The sequence below is a fragment of the Arachis hypogaea genome, chromosome 6 (assembly GCF_003086295.3).
Source record: "Arachis hypogaea cultivar Tifrunner chromosome 6, arahy.Tifrunner.gnm2.J5K5, whole genome shotgun sequence".
NCBI lineage: Eukaryota > Viridiplantae > Streptophyta > Magnoliopsida > Fabales > Fabaceae > Arachis > Arachis hypogaea.
Window position 1 is genome coordinate 114,964,408 of NC_092041.1, and position 21,995 is coordinate 114,986,402.

Below are 21,995 nucleotides of genomic sequence, written 5' to 3' on the forward strand. Positions count from 1 at the left end.
TTTTGCTACTAATGGCAAGATGTGGAAAAGAAGCTTCAAGATCTCCATGCCTAAAGTAGTAGCAATCCGTTTCGGTCAGAGAAAAAGATCTCTGAGGTGAAGCTCGTTTCTACTTTTTGTTCATCCATCACAGAAGGTAGCTACTGTAGCTACGTGGAGGAAGAAACAAAAATAGAACAGATGGAGCTGTCAATGATCAAGAGTTCATCAAGGGTCAGAAAGTCTTCCTGGAGACCAAATCAAGATGGAAGGCTCAGATTGATGGAGCTTGATGAGAAGGGATGAGAGAGAGGTACATGCATGTTGATTTGCTTTCGGTTTTCCCTCTCTCTTCTCTCTGTCCGAATCGGTTTTGGTGTTGAAGAAGAAGAAGTTGGCTCGGTTGAACCGTTTTAACCTTGGAAGCTTCCCCTTCTATAATAAAGGCGAACGGCCAAGGCTTGAGACAAGGAGAGAAATCACAGAGTTCTCATAGCTGCCCTAAGCTTACAGAGTTCTTCTCCTTCAATGGGTTTTATTTTGTATTCTTTTCTTTAGTTTTGTCTGTCTGAGTCTCATGGTAAAAGACAAACAGAGTGAGGTTTGTAAGAAAGAGCCAGTGAGAGGAAAAAGACAGAGAGTGCAAAATTAAAGAAAAAGGCATAAATGTCTGAGAGTTTCTTTGTACATATGTGTTGTGTATCATGATTCTGTGGGAATCCCCTTGCAAGTTGGGTTAGCACTTTGCAGTTGAAAGCTTAGTAGGTGACCAAGTCAAGTTCAATTTTGGGGATAGATTCTGGACTTGTCCCGGATAGGAAGGGTAGTTCCTAGGAAAAATTGGTGTTTGTAATCAAGATGATTATAGTGAAATTCCATCATTGTTGTGATAGAGACTGGATGTAGGCTGCATTGCACTTAGCAGCTGAATCAGGATACTTCTTGGTGTGATTCTCTCTCTCTCTCTCTTCTACTCCATTTCTGTTTCTGTTGCGTAGGAGACAAAATTGAAAAATATCTCCTAACTGGTTACGAGACATAAAAAAAATGTCTCTTGACTAGTTACGAGACAAAAAGAAGAAATCTCCTGAAGCTATTTCAAAGGGCAGAAAGTAACACTCAGCAAAAAGGGGCTAAGATTCAACCCCCTCTTCTCTTAGCGGCTGATTACCATCATCTGTTAATTTATTTTGCCCATTATTCCTTTCTTTATCCTACTTCTGGTGAGATCCTTTCTTGTGAACATATTTTTTCTTCCTTCCATAATTTTTCTTGTTACTAAAATCTTGTCATTTATCTCTTTTGGGATAATGATTTGCCGCATTTGTTTCAGGAAATGGGGTGGCGCCAGCTGGGCATGCTTCATGATTTTTTAAAAGCAAGTCATTGTTGCGTTCAGCAACAAGAAGGCAGGAAATAAGCTCGAAATATTTTTAAAATTCTTTTTCTCGATACTGCTGCTATAGGAGAACATTCGAGGCATGGAAGGTGGAGAAAGTTTTCTCTAACATATTACTATCAGTTATCTTTTTCCTACATAATTTTATTCGTGAAATAATTCGGAACATTGGTGAATTAAACTTATTTATGGATTTAAAATCCTGTAAACACAAGTGCGTTCACTCATATCGGACTTGAGAAAGTATCACTGTATTTTGATGATTATACCTTTCTTCAAGGTTTTTCCACAGATCTACAAAATTTTTTAACATAAGATATTCATTTTTCAATCCTTCGTCAAGATGAAAAAGAAGGAAGATCATGGCTTTGGTTTTATCTTTTTGGAATGCATTATTTTCAACCTTAATGATATCTCCAAGATTCATTATCAAGATGGATTTCAGCATCTAGTATCTATGATAAGTAGTTGTTTCTAAATATATCAAGAGTATTAAATTCAACATGAAAAAACTGACATAATAAAAATTTATTATCTAAGTCTTTTTATATTTTGATTAGAGTCTCGTGGTGATCGCGTTGTAAAATTAATAAATAATAAAGAGAAAATAAATATAAAGTAAAAAAATATAAATATTTAACTCTAGTGTTAATATTCACCAATATTAATATCCTAATATATATATATATATATATTACAACAGGCAGAGACAAAAAAAAAAAAGAAAATTTTTATATTTGTAATGTGTTCCCATTATTTCAACTTATACTCCTATTTATACATTCTCCGATTTATACATGTATAATATTAACTTTTTCAAATTTTAAATCTTAAAAATTTTGCACCGTCTTCCATTTAATGATTGGAGGAACATGTTTATACCTCCCAAAAGCATTTGATTAGAGGAACAAGTCATGCTGAATAAATACTAAGTAGACATTCATATTGTAACACAAAAAACATTTAAATAAAGAATGCAGCATCATACTACAAAAACACAAGTGAATCATTACATTGAGCGCTTTATTTCACCTAAAATTAAAAAGACTACCACCAAAAAAACATGAGCGCGTTAGAACCTAGAAATCAAACAGAGTTAAATTTATTTTAAATTTTTGTTAATATCATCAAATTAATTAGTATTTTTCACTCTGCCGTCAACTTATTCTTCTGGATTTTTTAAAATGATAGCAGTCAGACTTATCCTCCAAAGTTAATATCAATTAAAAATGTTAAAAGCATTGAAATTGATTTGTTAATATTTTCACAATTTATTCCAGCAATATAAAGCTATAATAAAAAATGTGGAGTATTAGAAACAGGAAAAGGGAAAGTGGGAGATAAGGGAAAAATTCAGAATAGAATACCTAGTCTATGAATATTAGAAGATAGCAAGACAATAATGAGATCTTCACTTGGGACCCATCAAAGATTTTTATTCATTAAGACAGAAAACGCACCACATTTGATTTCTGTGTGTCAAAATGGGAGTGGAAAACATGCAGATACTTTTAATTATCAACCACCACAGGGGTTATGGCATAAGAGGTGTCTGAGAGGTTCTCATCATTAAGAAGGTAATTCAGATTAGACAAAGACATCAATCAACATAACGCAACTTACCAAATATGAAATAAAATGTGCTTCACATCGATCACTTGGAAATAGGAAGCTGTTTCTCCCCCCTCCAAATACATCATGGTTAACATGTATAGTTTTAAGGTTCTCACGAATACAGTGCCTAATTACAACCTAACGTGAGCTTAAAAGGTAAAACATGGAACGGTCGATTTTATGTACCCGGAAATGAGCAAACAGCAAACTAGTTTACTCTACTTCACCACCTCAAAAGTGGAGCGAAGATTGGATATCGTGACAGGGCACTCTCCTTTCTCATCATAATCGGCGAAGTCTCCACTTGACAAGTCAATATTTCCAAATGTGGTTCCCTCCAGCTACAAAGGTACAACTTGCATTATTCGGAAAATACAAAATAGGCACAAACGTGGAAAATTTATGTTGTCAAAAAATATGAAGCATGTCAAAAGTCAAAACCTCAAGTAAACAATGAAAATCAGATGAAGGATTACAGAATTTGCTGATAATCTCAACAATCATGAAATCAGAAATAACATATCCAAAATGATTTGGAAGAAAAAACAAGATGACAAAGCCAATACCTAAGGAAGTGAAGATAGATATTTCCGCATCAGGGGAAAATGATCAACTAGTACAACTTTGCATGAAAGGGGGTCTGGCTCTCACTATAAATTTATTTTGAACCTACTCATTATTGCTTATAATTATTACTTTTGTTTCAGCACAAAAATTAATATTCATGCAAGTTTTGAGTTCTTAAGTAATTTTCAAGCATAAGGGATAACGTATATCTAGTTTTCAACAGTAAACATAAACTCTGATAATGTTCACTTTTACCACCTTAGAGAAAAGCTGTATGAGCTAATTACAGTATTTAGTTGATATATCAGCAACACTGAACTATAATATGAAATCACACATAGTATACCACACTTAGAAAGCAATGAGCAACAATAAGGAGACTCACCGACTCAGCTGTCCATCCATCAGCAAATAAAAAATCCACCGGCTCATATCCCCTACAGTCAAACAACATCAATGGAGCATACTTTCCTGACTGACTTTGTGAATGAGTAAGAGGTTGGCCTCTTCCTTCAATCATTGCCACTGTACCATCCCTGCCACAGAATTTGCACTGCATGCCAAGTAAAAGTTAGAGGTGCTAAATGAAATAGAATTCCACTCAGTTGCAACTAGCAATGAGCTTTTATATATATATATATATAACTTCTAAGTTGTCACATTAATAAAATTGTAAATTTCAGAACTCATCCAATCTACAAACACATGCAGAAATTATTTCAGATAGATAATTTCACAGTTCAAAAATACCAGAGCTACATATCATTTGTTCTCCAGTGGTGCACTCATTCAAATCAATCTTATTGAAATGAATTCAATGGAGACTATAGCCATCAAAAATCAACAGCAAAGTTTTGTCCTACTAGATGACATCAGTGCTAGTTAAATCTTGTCGATATTAAAACCATTACGATCAGAGTGATACAACATTTTTGAGTCAAGTACCATGCCAACTCCATAGGAATTCATAATTTGTTAGTTCATTACTGCCCTTATTTATATTGCTAATTACTAACTAAATAAATAAATCCCTAACAACCCTTAATTGGCCTAAAACTACTGGGCTAATGGGCTCTGGCCTTCTAGTCAAAGTTCCCCCTCTATCTCTAGCTATTAAGACTATTGTCTATCCTGTAAACCTCCTTAATGGGGCCTCTCACATGTCTTCTACACATTTAATCAAACAGAATGCATGAATAAAATTATACGGTAAATAGGGGCAAACTGTATTAGCTCATTTAATGGAAGATTACAACCAAAGTAATTGCTGGGTAGCACAGGTTACAAATTTGGCCATGCAAAAATAACAAGAGTTGATCTATTTTGTTGAATTGAATCATCTAAAAACACAGTTAACAAAAATAACGAGCTGAAGAGTGATTAATTGTACCTTCCGAACGTAATTGATGATCCTAGGGCAAGGAAAAATTCTGTGATAAGGCTAAATGAAACAAAATTCCTCTCAGTCTTAACTCTTAAACTAAAAACGAGCTTATATATATATACTTCGAAGTTGTCAAGTCAATAAAAACGAAAATTCCAGTACTCATTCAGTCTACAACCACATGCAAGAAACTATTTAGATAGATAACTTCACAGACACCAGAGTTGCATATTCTTCGTGTTCCAGAGCGCAGCATAACTTCACGGTTCAAAAATACCAGAGCTACATATCATTTGTTCTCCAGTGGTGCACTCATTCAAATCAATCTTATTGAAATGAATTCAATGGAGACTATAGCCATAAAAAAATCAACAGCAAAGTTTTGTTCTACTAGATGACATCAGTGCTAGTCAAATCTTGTCGATATTAAAACCATTACGATCAGAGTGATACAACATTTTTGAGTCAAGTACCATGCCAACTCCATAGGAATTCATAGAATTCATAATTTGTTAGTTCACTGATGCCCTTATTTATATTGCTAATTACTAAATAAATAAATAAATCCCTAACAACCCTTAATTGGCCTAAAACTACTGGGCTAATGGGCTCTGGCCTTCTAGTCACAGTTCCCCCTCTATCTCTAGCTATTAAGACTATCATCTATCCGGTAACCCTCCTTAATGGCGCCTCTCACATGTCTTCTACCCATTTAATCAAACAGAATGCATGAATAAAATTATACGGTAAATAGGGGCAAACTGTATTAGCTCATTTAATGGAAGATTACAACCAAAGTAATTGCTGGGTAGCACAGGTTACAAATTTGGCCATGCAAAAATAACAAGAGTTGATCTATCTTGTTGAATTGAATCATCTAAAAACACAGTTAACAAAAATAACGAGCTGAAGAGTGATTAATTGTACCTTCCGAACGTAATTGATGATCCTAGGGCAAGGAAACTTGCTGGGAGAAGGCTAAATGAAACAAAATTCCTCTCAGTCTTAACTCTTAAACTAAAAACGAGCTTATATATATATATATATATATATACTTCGAAGTTGTCAAGTCAATAAAAACGGAAATTCCAGTACTCATCCAGTCTACAACCACATGCAAGAAACTATTTAGATAGATAACTTCACAGACACCAGAGTTGCATATTCTTCGTGTTCCAGAGCGCAGCATAACTTCACGGTTCAAAAATACCAGAAATACATATCATTTGTTCTCCAGTGGTGCACTCATTCAAATCAATCTTATTGAAATGAATTAATGGAGACTATAGCCATAAAAAATCAACAGCAAAGTTTTGTTCTACTAGATGACATCAGTGCTAGTCAAATCTTGTCGATATTAAAACCATTACGATCAGAGTGATACAACATTTTTGAGTCAAGTACCATGCCAACTCCATAGGAATTCATAGAATTCATAATTTGTTAGTTCACTGATGCCCTTATTTATATTGCTAATTACTAACTAAATAAATAAATCCCTAACAACCCTTAATTAGCCTAAAACTACTGGGCTAATGGGCTCTGGCCTTCTAGTCACAGTTCCCCCTCTATCTCTAGCTATTAAGACTATCATCTATCCGGTAACCCTCCTTAATGGGGCCTCTCACATGTCTTCTACCCATTTAATCAAACAGAATGCATGAATAAAATTATACCGTAAATAGGGGCAAACTGTATTAGCTCATTTAATGGAAGATTACAACCAAAGTAATTGCTGGGTAGCACAGGTTACAAATTTGGCCATGCAAAAATAACAAGAGTTGATCTATTTTTGTTGAATTGAATCATCTAAAAACACAGTTAACAAAAATAACAAGAGCTGAAGAGTGATTAATTGTACCTTCTGAATGTAACTGAGGATCCTAGTCCAAGGAAACTTTCTGTGATAAGGCTAAATGAAACAAAATTCCTCTCAGTCTTAACTCTTAAACTAAAAACGAGCTTATATATATATATATATATATATATATATATATACTTCGAAGTTGTCAAGTCAATAAAAACGAAAATTCCAGTACTCATCCAGTCTACAACCACATGCAAGAAACTATTTAGATAGATAACTTCACAGACACCAGAGTTGCATATTCTTCGTGTTCCAGAGCGCAGCATTCACCCTTATTGAAAGAATTCCACGAAAGCTATATCCATTAAAACTGAAAATAATATACCGGATAACATCACCTTGCGACTTGCGAGTTTCCTAATAACATATTAACAAATTACCATCATCGTCACCAACAGTCTTGTCTCACTCCGCAGGGTCGACTAAAAGGACTAGATGACATCATTGTCAGTCATAATAAATCCTGTCTATGTTAAAACCATTGTAACATAAACCATTCAAGCTTTTCACATCAACAGCTAACTCCATTAGGAATTCGCTGAACTCAACTTCACTATTCACAATCTTATTTACGACAACGCTAACACCCTTATATCCAGTGCTAATAAAACTAACTAACCCCGAAACAAAAACCCTATGGAGTCTGAAGTCTGAACCGAACGGGTTGGCTTCTAATTATAGTTCTTTCTTTCTACTTCTCCCTCTACCCTCGAGATATCAAGATTTAAGCCTATTCGAATGAAGAATCTATGACGTTAACACATATATATGCTGCAAGATTTAGAAATTCAAATGGAAGAAAAACAAATAACATCAAATAACTGCAACGAAACACAATTGATCCATTTTTCTTGAATCAAAACATCTGAAAACACAGTGAACAAAAAGAAGAAGCGATTGAAATTGAATTGTACCTTCTGAAAGAGATGAGCGATACCTCTACTCCTGGGAATAGAAATGGTCTCCTTCAAAGAAACACAAGTCTCTTTCTGGCTGAGCTCACCGCAGTTTCCACATTTGACCTACAGAGATAGAAAATGGGAAGTGATAAGAAGAGAGAAGCATGGAAGAATGGAATTAGGGGAAATGACGAGAAAGACCTTGAACATATAGGAGAAGTCAGGGTCATTGCAACCAAATTGAGGTTGAAGATTGGTTAGGTTTTCGAGATCGGCGGTGATCATCAGCATGAGGAGCACCATTTTCGTTTCTTTCTTCTTTCTTTCTTTCTTTTTTTCCTTTGGCGTCAATCACAAGCGAGTTTTCTTCTCTCTAAGCTCGCTCCCTCGATTTGTAACACTTTCTCACTCTCATTTCGGTTTCGTGTTACAAATTTATATATTGGAATATTGAATTAAAGGATTCGATGATTCTAGAATCTAGAGCATCCGTTTCTTTTAAGAAAATGGCATTTGTACCCCCCCAAAATAAAATTTGGATTATATACCCATTTTGGTCCTCAAAGAATTTCGGACCGGATATTTTAGTCTCCAACTAAAATTAATTACTCGATTAGTCCTAAACAATTAACTCCGTAAGTTACTTAGGTCCTTTATTCCGTTAATTCTAAGGGAAAATAAAATAGTCCCTGACAACTCTAACAAAGGACAAAATGATCCATGATCCCTTTATTCGAAAACGACACTGTTTTTTCCCAATTTTTATCATATCTCGCATAACCCTAACATTCATACTCTTCTTCTTCACATTTACAGTCTTCTTTTCTATCTTTTCCTTCCTCCTCTTTAACTCCAAGATTAAGCTATGGTGTAATTGTCACACGTGTGGTACCTACCTCAACAGGTCATAGACTACACACTTTCTAAATCTTTGTGACTGGTATATCCACCTCTTCTGCACTTCACCAACCAAAAGCATCCACTTCTACGTCTTTGATAACATCACCTCCAACCCCAACAACGTTCACGACATCCTCAAGACCAAGTTCCATAACTACTCCAAAGGCACACATTTCTCTATTCTCCGGTAAGCAATATAGATTGTTGGACATTAGGACATCATGAGAAGATTCTCCTTCGACATCATATGCAAATTCTCATTTGAAATAGACACCGAGTGCTTCATTCCTTCTTTTCCGGAGTCCAAGTTGGCAGACAGCTTCGACCTTGCATCCAAACTATTACAACGAGCAATGTCGCCGTTGCCGCTCATATGGAAACTGAAGCGATTACTGAACATTGGTTCGGAGAAGAAGTCGAAGGAAGCGATCGGAGTAGTGGACAATGTGGTCATGGAGATGTTAGGGCAGAGGAGGAGGGAGATGGCAACGACGACGACGAGTCTTAACAAATCAGACTTGTTGTCTAGATTCATGAGATCCATCGAAGACGACAACTAGTTGAGAGACATAGGCATTAGTTTCCTGAGTATGAATTAGTTGAGAACAAGTTGAGGATTTTTTTTTCTTGTGAACATTAAATTTATAGAGTGTGCATTGTCTAGTTTGAAGTTACAGTGTTAAACTGTTAGTGTTATGCGAGATATGATGGAAATTGGGAGAGAACAGTATCGTTTTCGAACAGAAGAGATCAGGAACCATTTTGTCCTCTGTTAGAGTTGTCAGGGACTATTTTGTCCTCCGTTAGAATTAACGGAGTAAAGGACCTAAGTGACTGACGGAGTTAATTATTAAGAACCAATCGAGTAATTAATTTTAGTTGGAGACTAAAATGTCCAGTCTGAAGTTTTTTGAGAACCAAAATGGATATATACTCTAAAATTTGTAAGACAAAAAATACTTGAGGATTATTAGATTATCAATATTTAAAAATATGAAATAAAGTATATCGTTAAATTATTAGATTAAAGGAATTAAATTCATAATTAAGTGATGACAAAAAATAATCAATTTTATTAGTCTCCAATATTTTTGGTATAAAACTATAAATATATTGTTATTTAATTTATTTTTAGTGTATATTATATTTTTTTATTAAATAAAATAAATACCAAATTTATTCTAGACACGCATTACTAAATTTAGGATGTCCAACGGAATAAATGATCAGTAATAATCGGCATGATATTTGATTTTGTTACGAGGTAAATTGTCACATATCAAACTAATTAGGATTGGAATGAAATTTTACTTTTTTTATTTTTACTTTAAAATTAGTTTTATATAGTTAATCAAGTATTTAGATGACTTTTTTAAATAGTAAATTTTAAAATTAATTATACTAATAATGTGATAATATAAGATAATGTTTTGTGTGTAAAACTTTTTTACACAAATGAAAATTCTTTAAAAAGACCCTTAGTTAAGATTATTTCTTAAATCAATATTAAATAAAAATTAATTGATAGTATAATACTTATTAAATATGTATATTAATTTATTGATATATATGTACTATTTGGTCTCTAAAGTTTAATTTAGTAGTACTCGAGACAAATAAAATTTTAAGTGGCTAGACTCAGTATTATTCTATCATTAGATTTAATATGAACAATTAACTACTTAAAAATATAGAGGATCTACAAAATTTTATAAAAAATTTACTTAGTATTTAATTTTTCTTAAAATAAAAGATATAAATCTATTATAAAATTCTTTTAAAAAATATTTGTCCTATTAATCAAAAAATGAAAAGATTTGTATATATCCTTGTTCTTTAAATTGAGTGGGTTTAACGAATAGGTAACACATAAAGAAAAATAAATAAATAAAGGTTTAATTACTCTATTAATTTTTATAATTTTATTGAATTTTTAATTAGGTCTTTATATTTTTTTTATTGAGTTTCTATACCATATGAAATTTTGTAATTAAGTCTTTATTGACAAAAACATTAAAATTAACGGAATATTTCATTAAACAAAACGAATATGTCTAAACACTTGACTTATTACGGTAGAATCTTACTTACAAAATTTGATTTGGTATAAAACCTAATTAAAAATAAAAAATAATATTTTATTAGTTTTAATGTTTTTATTACGATAGAATTTTACTTACAAAATTTGATTTGGTATAAAACCTAATTAAAAATAAAAAATAATATTTTATTAGTTTTAATGTTTTTATTACGATAGAATTTTACTTACAAAATTTGATTTAGTATAAAACCTAATTAAAAATAAAAAAAATAGAAACCTAATTCAAAATTCGAAAACTATAAAGAGCTATGAAATAATTTAATCCATAACTAAATAAATATGTCATATACTTAGCTAGTTAATTATCTTTAGACGAGGTAAAACTCTACAACTATGAACATGTTTGTATACATTGCAATGATGATGGCTTTTGTCCACGTAAGTTCAGTTAGATATCTGTTTATTCCTTCCATTACCATGATTTCAACTTCATGTACATGTTGAAATTATGAATAATGAAAAAAAGAATAATATATATCTTTCTATATATTAATGAATTGATATTCAATCTTCTTAAATCATATTATTTATAAAGATATTGGATTCCTAAAATATATAACAACAAATAATAATAAAGTCTTGTCCCACTAGGTGGGATCGACTACATGAATCAAACGACGTCATTGAACTCTGTCATATATCATGTCTATAGAGAGACCGTTTACATGTAGATCTCGTTTGACCACCTCATGAATTGTATTCTTAGGTCTTCCTCTGCCTTTCACCCCTTATCCATCTTTCATCTCATCCACCCTCCTGATTGAGTGTTCCATCGGTCTTCTTCTCATATATCCAAACCACCTGAGATGCGATTCTACTATCTTTTCCACAATGGGTGCTATTCCAACTTTCTCCCTTATATATTCGTTTCTTATTTTATCCAATCACGTATGACCACTCATCCATCTCAACATCTTCATCTCTGCCACACTTAGCTTATGTTCGTGCTCCTCTTTGACCGTCCAACACTTCGTACCATAAAGCATAGCCGGTCTTATAGCAGTGCGATAGAATTTACCTTTAAGTTTTAAAGACACTTTTTTGTTGCATATAAAACCAAATGCACTCCGCCATTTTGAGCAACCTGCTTAGATCCTATGATTTACATCTTGTTCAATCTCTCCATTATCCTATATGATGCACCCAAGATACTTAAAACTTTTAACTTTTCATAGGATGTTTTCTCCAATTTTCACCTCTATGTTAGGGTTTTCCCTTCTCATACCGAACTTACATTCCATATATTCCGTCTTGCTACGATTTATGTGCAGACTATACACTTCTAGAGCTTCTTTCCATAAGTCCAACTTCTTATTTAGGTCTTCCCTTGACCCTCCTATAAGGATGATATCATCAGCAAAAATCATACACCATGGCACAGGCTCTTGAATGTGCTCTGTGAGTACTTCTAAGACTAATGTGAAAAGATATGGACTTAAGGATGATCCCTTGTGTAATCCAATACCAATAGAAAATTCCTCTGTCACACCATCTTGAGTCTTCACACTAGTTGTACCCCCATCATACATGTCTTTAATTGCACGAATATATGCGATTTTTACTCTCCTCTTTTCTAAAACCTTCCATAAGGCCTCCCTTGGCACCCTATCATACGCTTCTTCCAAATCAATAAACATCATATGTAGATCCCTTTTATTACTATGATACCTCTCCATCATCCTTCTTAGCAGGTATATCGCTTCGGTGGTGGATCTGCCTGGCATAAATCCAAATTGGTTCTCTGTTACTTGTGTCTCTCTCAATCTCCGTTCTATCACCCTTTCCCATAACTTCATTGTATGGCTCATGAGCTTTATCCCTCTATAGTTTTCGCAACTTTGTATGCCTCCCTTATTCTTGTAGATAGGTACTAAGGTGCTCTTTCTCCACTCATCAAGAATCTTCTTTGACCTTAAAATCTCATTAAAAAACTTGGTTAACCAGTTGATGCCTTTTCCTCTAAAGCCCTTCCAAACCTCAATCGGGATATTATCAGGACCTACTGCCCTGCCATTTTTCATCTGCTTTAGAGCCTCTTTTACCTCAAAGTCTCGAATCCTTCGATAGTAGTCAAAGTTTTGATCTTCTTCCCTTGTGCATAACCGACCAAGGCTCGGAAAAATCTTATGTCCTTCATTAAATAACTCGTAGAAGTAGCTCTTCCACCTTTCATTAATATTCTCCTCTTGAGCCAGCACATCTCCATCCTTATCCTTTATGCACTTAACTTGATCCAAATCTCTCGTTCTTCTTATCCTTTATGCACTTATCCTTATCCTTTATGCGGCTCTTTGCGATTCTATATATACCTTTTTCTCCTTCTTTCGTACCCAAAGACTGGTAGAGACCCTCATATGCTATTGTTCTTGCTTCACTCACAGCCATTTTTGTCTCTTTCTTAGCCGTCTTATATTTTTCTCAATTATCTGCATTGCGGCATAAAGATCACTCTTTAAAGCACTCCTTTTTTATCTTTATCTTTTCTTGTACATTCGCATTCCATCACCAGGACTCCTTATCTCTTGGTTCTATTCCTTTAGATTCACCAAAACTTTCTTTTGCTATTCTTCTAATAACTTCTGCCATCTCCCTCCACATCTCTTCTGTGCTTTCATTCCCATCCCACCTTACCTCTTCTCCTACCCGTCTTAGGAAACTTCTTTGTTTCTCACATTTCATCCGCCACAACCTCGTCCTTGGGTTCTTCGTATGATGTCTTTTTCTCAACTTTTACTCAACGCGAAAATCCATGACGAGCATCCTATGTTGTGTTGTCAAACTCTCTCCCGGGATAATTTTACAATTAATGCAAATTTTTTGGTCGACTATCCTCAATAAGAAAAAGTCGATTTGAGAGCTTGTCATGCCACTCTTATATGTTATAAGATGTTCGTCTCTCTTTTTAAAACATGTATTTGCGATGAGAAGGTCAAAGGTTGAGGAAAAATCCAAAATAGTTTTAGCCTCGACGTTGATCATCCCGAAACCATGGCCTCCGTGAATACTTCCATACTCAGTCACTTCTCTTCCAATATGGCCATTTAAATCTCATTCTAAGAAAATCTTATCTCCCGAATGTATGTCTTGGACTAAACTCTCTAGATCCTCCCAAAACCTTATCTTATGTTGTTCGTCCAAACCCACTTGCCGTGCGTAGGCGCTAATCACATGAAAAACACCTCCCTCCAATACAAGTTTGATAGAGATGATCCGATCTCCCACCCTCTTGACATCCACTACGTCCTTCTTCCACTGCTTATCCACAATAATACCAATCTCATTCCTATTCTTCACCTTTTCTGTATACCAAAGTTTGAAACTGGAAGTATCCAACTCCCTAACAGTTGCACCAACCCATTTTGTTTCTTGTAGGCACATAATGTTAATCTTCCTCCTTGTCATGGTGTCCACCACTTCCATGAATTTTTCTATTAGAGTACCGATGTTCCATGTCCCAAATCTCAACCTTCTGTCGCTCCAACCTTTACCTTTTACTTTGTGAACTAGCTTATTTACCCACGTCCGTTCACGAAAACGTGAGAACCCTTACTCATTTAACACTACATTCGGGCACCAATGCAGCGGCTCTTGCTCATTTGACACTGCATTCAAGCCATACAGCACGTTGCTTTCGGGCAACGATATAGTTTTAGCGCAATAATATCTTTGATTCATGTCATGGGGATTCGACTATGTTTTTATATTGGTTGTCGAAGACCTAACACAACCATCCTCCTTTATCCGGACTTGGGACCGGCTATGTACCACAAGTATAACATAGGCGGAGTTTGAATTCCCAACGTATGATGAAAAATAAAAATATTTTTTAAATTATCCATTATATCTAATTTAAATATTTGCATTTTTCTTTTAACTTGACAAATGAGTAAAGACTAATAAGGAGGTACCCGATAAATGAAGCATGCTTTTCATGCCAAAGATCCAATTAAAATCATCATAAAAACAAAAGTTGAATGACATATTTAGATGGTAAATCATGCAATCATCACTGACTACTCACTCATTATATTGTTAAGCAATAATGTCTTATTTTCTAGTTAGTTCATATCTATATATATGTTTCCAATAAATAATAATAATTAATGGCACATAACACATATGTTTTCAAACCCCAAATCATATCCTTGTCTTCCATTTCAATTATATTGTCTCAAATAATATAATCACCAATAAATAATATATATAGATAATCTTCTATCAAATTAAATCTTGATGGATTATTCCAAAATAATTTTCATCTTTTTATTGTTGGGCCTAGCAATCATAGCTCAAAGTTTTGTAAACCATGGTGGTTCATTCTCCAAACAGAAGGTTTTGGAAGTTGAGAACAAATTGAGACATCTTAGAAGGCACTCCTTGAAAACCATCAAGGTGAAAAAACAGTATTTACTAATTAATAATAATTATTTTTATACTCTTCAAATTAATTATTTAATTATATATTGCATGTGTTCGTTAGAAGAAAAACTAGTACATGCTTTTCATATGTTAGTCATGATTAATCAAATCCTCTATAACATTTACATTAAAAAATAGGTAATTAGTTACTTTGTTAAGTTTCTCAACATTTTTAAGTTGTTTTTAGGCAAGGTGCTTATTACTAATATTTGGTGCTGATAATGCTAGGAAGACAAAAGAAAACAGGCAGAATTTACCTTATTTAACATTCATTAATTGTTGTAACAATTAATGCTAAATAAAGTAAGTTATGGCTGTTTTTGGCTATTTTTTTTTATTACTAAACATTTCTGTTTGGTGCTAATCTCACTAACATGTATTGCATGACTAATAATTGTAGAGTGAAGATGGGGATATTATTGATTGTATTGACCTTAATAAGCAGCCAGCTTTTGATCACCCTGCTTTGAAAAATCACAAAATCCAGGTGAGATTATATATATAATATATAATTTGTTTATGATTAGTTATTTAAAAAAAAATATTAGTAAGGTTCTAATAACTGAAAATTTTGATATAGTATAGAAATTTGATTACGAATTAAGAATTTAATTAAAAATTTGATAAAATTATAAAAACTGATAGAATAATTAAATCTTTCAATGACTTTTATGTAGTTAAAATCTTTTATATAATTAAAGAAAACGTCTAAGAAAAACTTATTTTTCTTTAATTTTTTATTTTTTTAAATTCATCCAAACATACAAGATTTTTTTTTTTTCTCAATGGAAATGAATGTGATTTTTAGTTATAATTTTTTTTTTTTGAAATAATCACATCCTTGGTGCATTACATTACCTACTAATTAGTACATTTATTTACATATTAATCAGATGGCTCCCACTAAAAATTCAGCAAAGAAGGAACCTATTGAATGGACCAAAAGTAGAAGCAAAACAAAGGATGCTGAAGATTCATTATCATTGAGGGTGTTAACTTCCCAAATATGGAAGAAAAGTGGAACATGTCCAGAGGGAACAATACCTATTAGAAGAATAAGAAAGAATGACATGCTTAAGGCTCCTTCAATTGAAGAATATGGAAGGAAGAAACCTAGCTTCTCTCCCTCTAGACAAGTTCATGAGAATCTTGACTCCTATGTACCGCTAAGAAACCACTCTGTGAGTCTATTACAAATACTACATACATTTTAATTTTAATATATTGACAATATTAGTGTAAAATATTTTATATAGTTGTTTAATTAAATTTAAATTATATATATAATCATGCATAGACACAATAGCATGTACCTAATATATAACAAACGAAAAAACATATGATGCATATATACAGAAGGCAATATTGTTCGCAGTAGGGTTCAGGTACTTGGGAGCAAAAGCAGACATAAATGTATGCTGGCCATTTGTTGAGAAAGATGATGAATTCAGCACTGCGCAGATTTCTCTCCTCACTGGCTCTTATCTTCACTTTGAATCTGTTCAATCTGGATGGGCGGTAATTCATTATTCATTCATAACACAAACATATTATCCGTGTGCACCAAAATTTGTTATCAAAATCAGTCACTAATATAAAAAAAATGTTATAATATAAAATAGTTAAAATACATATTAAAATAAGTTAAATAATATACATATATATTTATATAAATATATAATGATTAATTTTAATATATAAATAATATTTTTTTATTGAAATAAATAATTTTTTTAACTAATTCTAATTTAAATCGTTGAAATAAGTAGTTTCATGAGATAATATGTATCAGTATAATTCTATAACATAAAGTTAATATTTGTTACCAAAAAGATATATATGAAAAAAGAGGCTTACAGTATATGCACAATTCACAATTATTTGAAACCCAAAAAGAGTTTTATGAAAGAGAAGGTAACAATATTTTTTTTATTAATTTAAATTTTTTTACATAAGTAATGAGTCTGGACAAATTCAGGGGCGGTAGTTATTTATTATATAGTAAGGGGGGAATAATGACTTCCCAAATTAAAATTTTTAATGTATAAATTTTTTTAATTTTTATTAGTCCCCTAATTTTAATTCCTTTCTTCTTTTATATACTGATTTTTTTTTTTTATATATTGGCCTTCTCCAATAAAATGCTCTAGTTATGCCCGTGGACAAATAATCCACTTCCCTTCATGGGAAATATCTGCATTTATTCCACCCAAACATTTTTTATATTATTGGTATAGGAAACATTAAAAGAAAACATCAATTAATTAATTCTCTTATTACTTGTACGTATAAAGTTCGAATAATAAATTTTGCATGATAAATGGTCACCAACTAAAGTGCCATTTTTTGTTAAACATGCTAACTGCCTCATCCGTCAATTTGAAGTTATATACACCATTTTTAGCAATAAATTTCAATCCTTTTATTTGTCTTTAATGAAAACAGGTCAATCCGCGTGTATATGGTGATAGACAAACTCGTGTGTTCGTATATTGGACGGTAAGTATTTCATTTTAATTAATTATTGGGTTCTATATAAGAATAAATAAATGTTAATTAAAAAATAGATACATAGAAATTTTGCATATTACAGTGTTTATGGTTTTTTTTCCCATTATTCGGAGAACTAAATAGGATTAGTCGGTTCAACTGAATTAACTAAAAATGATCATTTGAATTCTTTACTTCGATACAAATTTGGTGGCCAATAATCTGAGATAATATGGATTAATTCCCTTTAATTTTATGGTGATATTGATGATAATAATGCAGGCTGATGGTTCAAACAAAACGGGTTGCTTTGATCTAACTTGTCCTGGTTTTGTTCAAACTAGTAAAGAAATTGCATTAGGTGCTGCAATTTATCCAATCATTCCAGTTCCCGGTGACCTTCCATACGATATAAATATTTACATCTATAAGGTCAGAATACTTTATATCAAAATAAAACCCTACTTTTAATTTAATTTGTTATTATCCCTATTATATATTGTTTCAGTAATGTTAGGGCATTAATTTTTTTTGGCTAATATCGTTCAAAATTTTTAAAATTATTTTATTTATCCTAAATATAGACCATAAATTATAAATTTTTAACCATAAATCCTAAATTATAAATCATAAAATCTAAAGTTAGTTAATATTGACTAACTAAAAATTAGTTTCGTTTACTTTTTTATATTATTTATTGAAAAGATATAGAAAATCAATGGTTAGTTAGTCGACATTAGGGGTGTGTTCATGGGTCGAATTGGATTTAATTAGACTCCATATCTAGCCCTAAAAAATCGTCACGCATATTTTTGGTCTGAATTTAATTAGACTTTGGATCCAATACTAAAGAGTATATACAAATTTATAAATTTTATATACTAAAGTAATAAAATTTTATTTTTAAAAATTAAATTTAACAAATGTTATATCCTATTTATACAAAAAAAAATATTTTAAAGCAAAAACAATATCGTATAATATAAAAATATTAATTAAAGTAAAAAAAATAATATAACATTACTAATTTCATTCTAAATTATAAAAAGCGGTCTTGGGTCGGGCCGGACGGCCCGAAGCATAACCTGCCCCCACCCGAAAGGGGAAGAAGAGCGGGGAGGGGTGGGGGCAGACCGAATCTTAAACACCCCTAGTCGATATTATCTAACTTTAATATTTAAGTTTATAATTTAGAATTTACAGTTAAAAGTCTTTGTTTTAGAGTCTATAATTTAAAACAAACAAAATAATTTTAAAAAATTAGTTGATGTTAACTCAAAAAAAAAAGTTAATTATCTGAAATTGCTCTTATTTATTTAATCCACTTAATTAATTTAATTTCCTTATTTATTTAGGACATTTTAACTAACAATTGGTGGGTGCAATATGGAGAGAAGACAAACATAGGGTATTGGCCAGCAGAGCTATTTGAAACATTATGTTACAATGCTGATTCTGTGGAATGGGGTGGTGAAGTTTATAGCTCTAAGATTTTACACTATCCTCACACTAAAACAAACATGGGCAATGGTAAATTTGGCTCACAACCCTACTCTGCCTACTTCAAAAGGATGAGAATTCATGATAACTCTGAGTCCTTGAAGTTTCCTGAATATGTTGATCGCTACTCTGATGAATATAATTGCTATGATGTTAGGTTTCTTGGGGATTATGTTGAAGATCCTGAGTTATATTATGGTGGTCCTGGCTCAAGTGACTATAATTATATGTGCCTTTAATTTGTTTTTCATATAGTTGTTGGCATTTACTATGATGTTAGAGTTAATTAATGATATGAAGCATATTCTAGGTTATAGGGCTTCTAAGAATACACTTCTTTAATTTGCATTATTTATTATTTTTTAAGGTTTATACTTTAATTATATCTAAGCTTATGTTGCTTTTTGTTGTTTGTTTTGATAGTTTTTACTTATTAATAGAGTAAAGTATCATTTCTGTCCCAACGTTTGGGATAAGTCCTATTTGTATTTCTAACATTTAAATCGTTCTATTTGTATTTTTAATGTTTTTAAAAGTGATTCAATGTTATCCTATTATCAATTATACTAACAAATCATATTATATTTTTCAATTATTTTCACTTGAATGTATTCATTCTCAATTAGGTCTCACCTGGATGTGGTCAATTTTAATATTATACCCACTATTTGTGTTTAGATTCAATTATATCCCTAGAAAAATGAATTATGTAAATATTGTAGGAATTAGTTTCAAAGCTATTTTTCGGAGTAGATCATCGATTCTATCCCAGACATTTGTATTCTAACTTCAAGAAGAGATTTTTAAAACTCAAACTAAAACGCTCATTATGTGTAATTGACGACAGGATAATATTGAATCACTCTTACAAACGTTATGAATACAAATAGGATGATTTAAACGTTAGGGACACAAATAAGATTTACCCCAAACGTTAGAGATAAAAACGATACTTTACTCCTTATTAATATTTTGGCATTACTATATTTATATTGATGTATGTCCAATAATTAAATTAAATACTATTCAAGTGGGTAAAAGTACATGATTAGGTGCCAATGAGTTATAACTCAAATGGCATAGTCTCCCCATACTCAATTAAGAGATTGCGGGTTCGAATCTCCTATCTTTGGTAAAAAAAAAAAAGAAAAGAAAAAGTACATGATTGCAAGCTATATATGTTATCCTCCTTTAATGTTATATTTTAAAATTAAGCAAATTTATATACTCATTCTTAATAACATTTTACTTTCTTTGGTTCTTTCAAGTTTGACGGGGACTTAATATATATGACATTACTGAAAAAAATTGCTGTAAAAAAGAACGGAAAGAAAAGGAAAAAGAAAAAGTTCAAACTTGACATGATGAACCCGGCATAAATTGATTATATTAATATTTTTTTGGTTTAATTCATCAGTAAATATTTATAGTCTCAAAAAAGTTTTAATTAAATCCTTATGACCTTATAGTTTAGAAATTTGTATTAGATAAAAAATTAATTAGATCCTTTTTAATTATATTTTATTAAAAATACATCTTTTGAAATATTTGTTTTGTATTCGATATAGAATGACTTAAGAATTTTCTAAACATAAATATTCTAGTATCATTGTATTTTATTCTAAAAAAAAACTAAAATTAGTAAGAATGTTTTTTAATACAAAATCTCGATTACAAATTTTTAAACGATAAAAATTAATAAGAAATAGATAAATAGGTCATTGACCTATTGACCTTTTGATCCGCAGACATTTAAGTTTTTGAGGATTTGAAAATATATTTAAGTTTCTGACCTTTTTACAACTTTGACATATCGATCCCTCATGTTCACTTGGGTCTGTCAGACTCAACGAAAAAATCAAACGTGACTCTCGTTGTACAGACCTGGTTGATACGGATGCACATGAGAGGGTTTTTAAAATTGGACAAATTAGAATCAAGGATCGATATATCCAGATTTTGAAGAGGTCACGAATTAAATGTATTTTTAAATCATCAAGAACTTAAATGTCTGCGAACTAAAAAGTTAAGGATCAATTTGTCCTTTTCTCAAAATTAATTAAAATCTTAGTAAATTTTAGATATAAACAAACCAATTAAACTTATTATTATTTAAAAAGAGTGCTACATATATAATTTTGACAAATTGGTCATGATCTCTCAAAACATTTTTATCAGATTATCCAAGTAAAGAAATATTCGAGTAGGTTGATAGGTGAAAATATGCATCAAAATCATCATATTTTTCATAATCTCTTACTTTTCGGTATGTGACTCTGTTGAAGGAATAAGAAAATTCTCAACAAATTGTACAGAGGTTAGAACTTGTTCTTATTATTGTGTAAATAAATATGATATATTATCCCGTTATTAATTAGTCTTCTCCTAATAATCGCTGTTTGTTTTTCTTGCACTTTCCCAAGAATAAAAAAAAATTAAGGTCTTGTTCCTTGTTTTAGCTTTGAGAATATTTTTTTTACATATTAATTTATTTAACATTATTATAAAAGAACAATATTAGATATTTTCTATCATAATATACATCCACAAATTTATTCTTCTTTAAATGAGTCTTTTGTAAATTTTATAAATTTTTATTTAATCACTTGTTCCATTTAATTTGGCACTTATTAATATAGCTTACTATTATTTGGTATACCTAATGCTACCACTACTTTCGCATTATCCAACCCTGGCGTAAAGGTAAACTAAACACTTGATTTCTTAGAATATTAAACAAATTATTTTTTATCTTTAAAATTTGATATAATTTAATCAATTAGCTATATTATAATTTATAAAATTAAGAATCAATTTATTACTTTTTCTTAAATGTTAGGAACTATTTTATTCTTTAATTTTATTAAAAACTAATT

General features: G+C 31.5%; 2 protein-coding genes across 3 annotated transcripts; one reads left to right on the forward strand and one right to left on the reverse strand.

Annotated features, from left to right (window-relative positions):
- Positions 1–2,978: 2,978 nt before the first annotated feature.
- Positions 2,979–8,230, reverse strand: LOC112755986 (uncharacterized). Of its 2 annotated transcripts, XM_025804357.3 has the most exons (5): positions 7,911–8,230; positions 7,725–7,832; positions 6,805–6,855; positions 3,945–4,112; positions 2,979–3,333 (listed from the first exon to the last, which is right to left on the reverse strand). In XM_025804357.3, exons 1-5 carry the CDS (start codon positions 8,010–8,012, stop codon positions 3,211–3,213), a joined length of 552 nt encoding a protein of 183 aa, XP_025660142.1. In that variant the 5' UTR covers positions 8,013–8,230; the 3' UTR covers positions 2,979–3,210. The 2 variants fall into 2 exon arrangements, with proteins under 2 accessions (XP_025660142.1, XP_025660143.1); XM_025804358.2 differs by lacking the exon at positions 6,805–6,855.
- Positions 8,231–8,962: 732 nt separating this feature from the next.
- On the forward strand, positions 8,963–19,358 carry LOC112757878 (protein neprosin). The gene is made up of 8 exons (XM_025806429.3): positions 8,963–9,058; positions 15,040–15,102; positions 15,530–15,616; positions 16,023–16,310; positions 16,486–16,647; positions 17,575–17,628; positions 17,902–18,051; positions 18,975–19,358. Exons 1-8 carry the CDS (start codon positions 8,963–8,965, stop codon positions 19,356–19,358), a joined length of 1,284 nt encoding a protein of 427 aa, XP_025662214.2.
- Positions 19,359–21,995: the final 2,637 nt, after the last annotated feature.

Coding starts and splice junctions, on each gene's coding strand:
- LOC112755986 (XM_025804357.3), bottom strand. CDS start 8,012: ATGGTGCTCCTCATGCTGATGATCACCGCCGATCTCGAAAACCTAACC. Junction 7,833..7,910: donor ACTTCTCCTATATGTTCAAG/GTCTTTCTCGTC, acceptor CTATCTCTGTAG/GTCAAATGTGGAAACTGCGG. Junction 3,334..3,944: donor ATGGATGGACAGCTGAGTCG/GTGAGTCTCCTT, acceptor GTACCTTTGTAG/CTGGAGGGAACCACATTTGG.
- LOC112757878 (XM_025806429.3), top strand. CDS start 8,963: ATGTCGCCGTTGCCGCTCATATGGAAACTGAAGCGATTACTGAACATT. Junction 9,059..15,039: donor TCGGAGTAGTGGACAATGTG/GTCATGGAGATG, acceptor TTCTCCAAACAG/AAGGTTTTGGAAGTTGAGAA. Junction 16,311..16,485: donor TACCGCTAAGAAACCACTCT/GTGAGTCTATTA, acceptor GCATATATACAG/AAGGCAATATTGTTCGCAGT.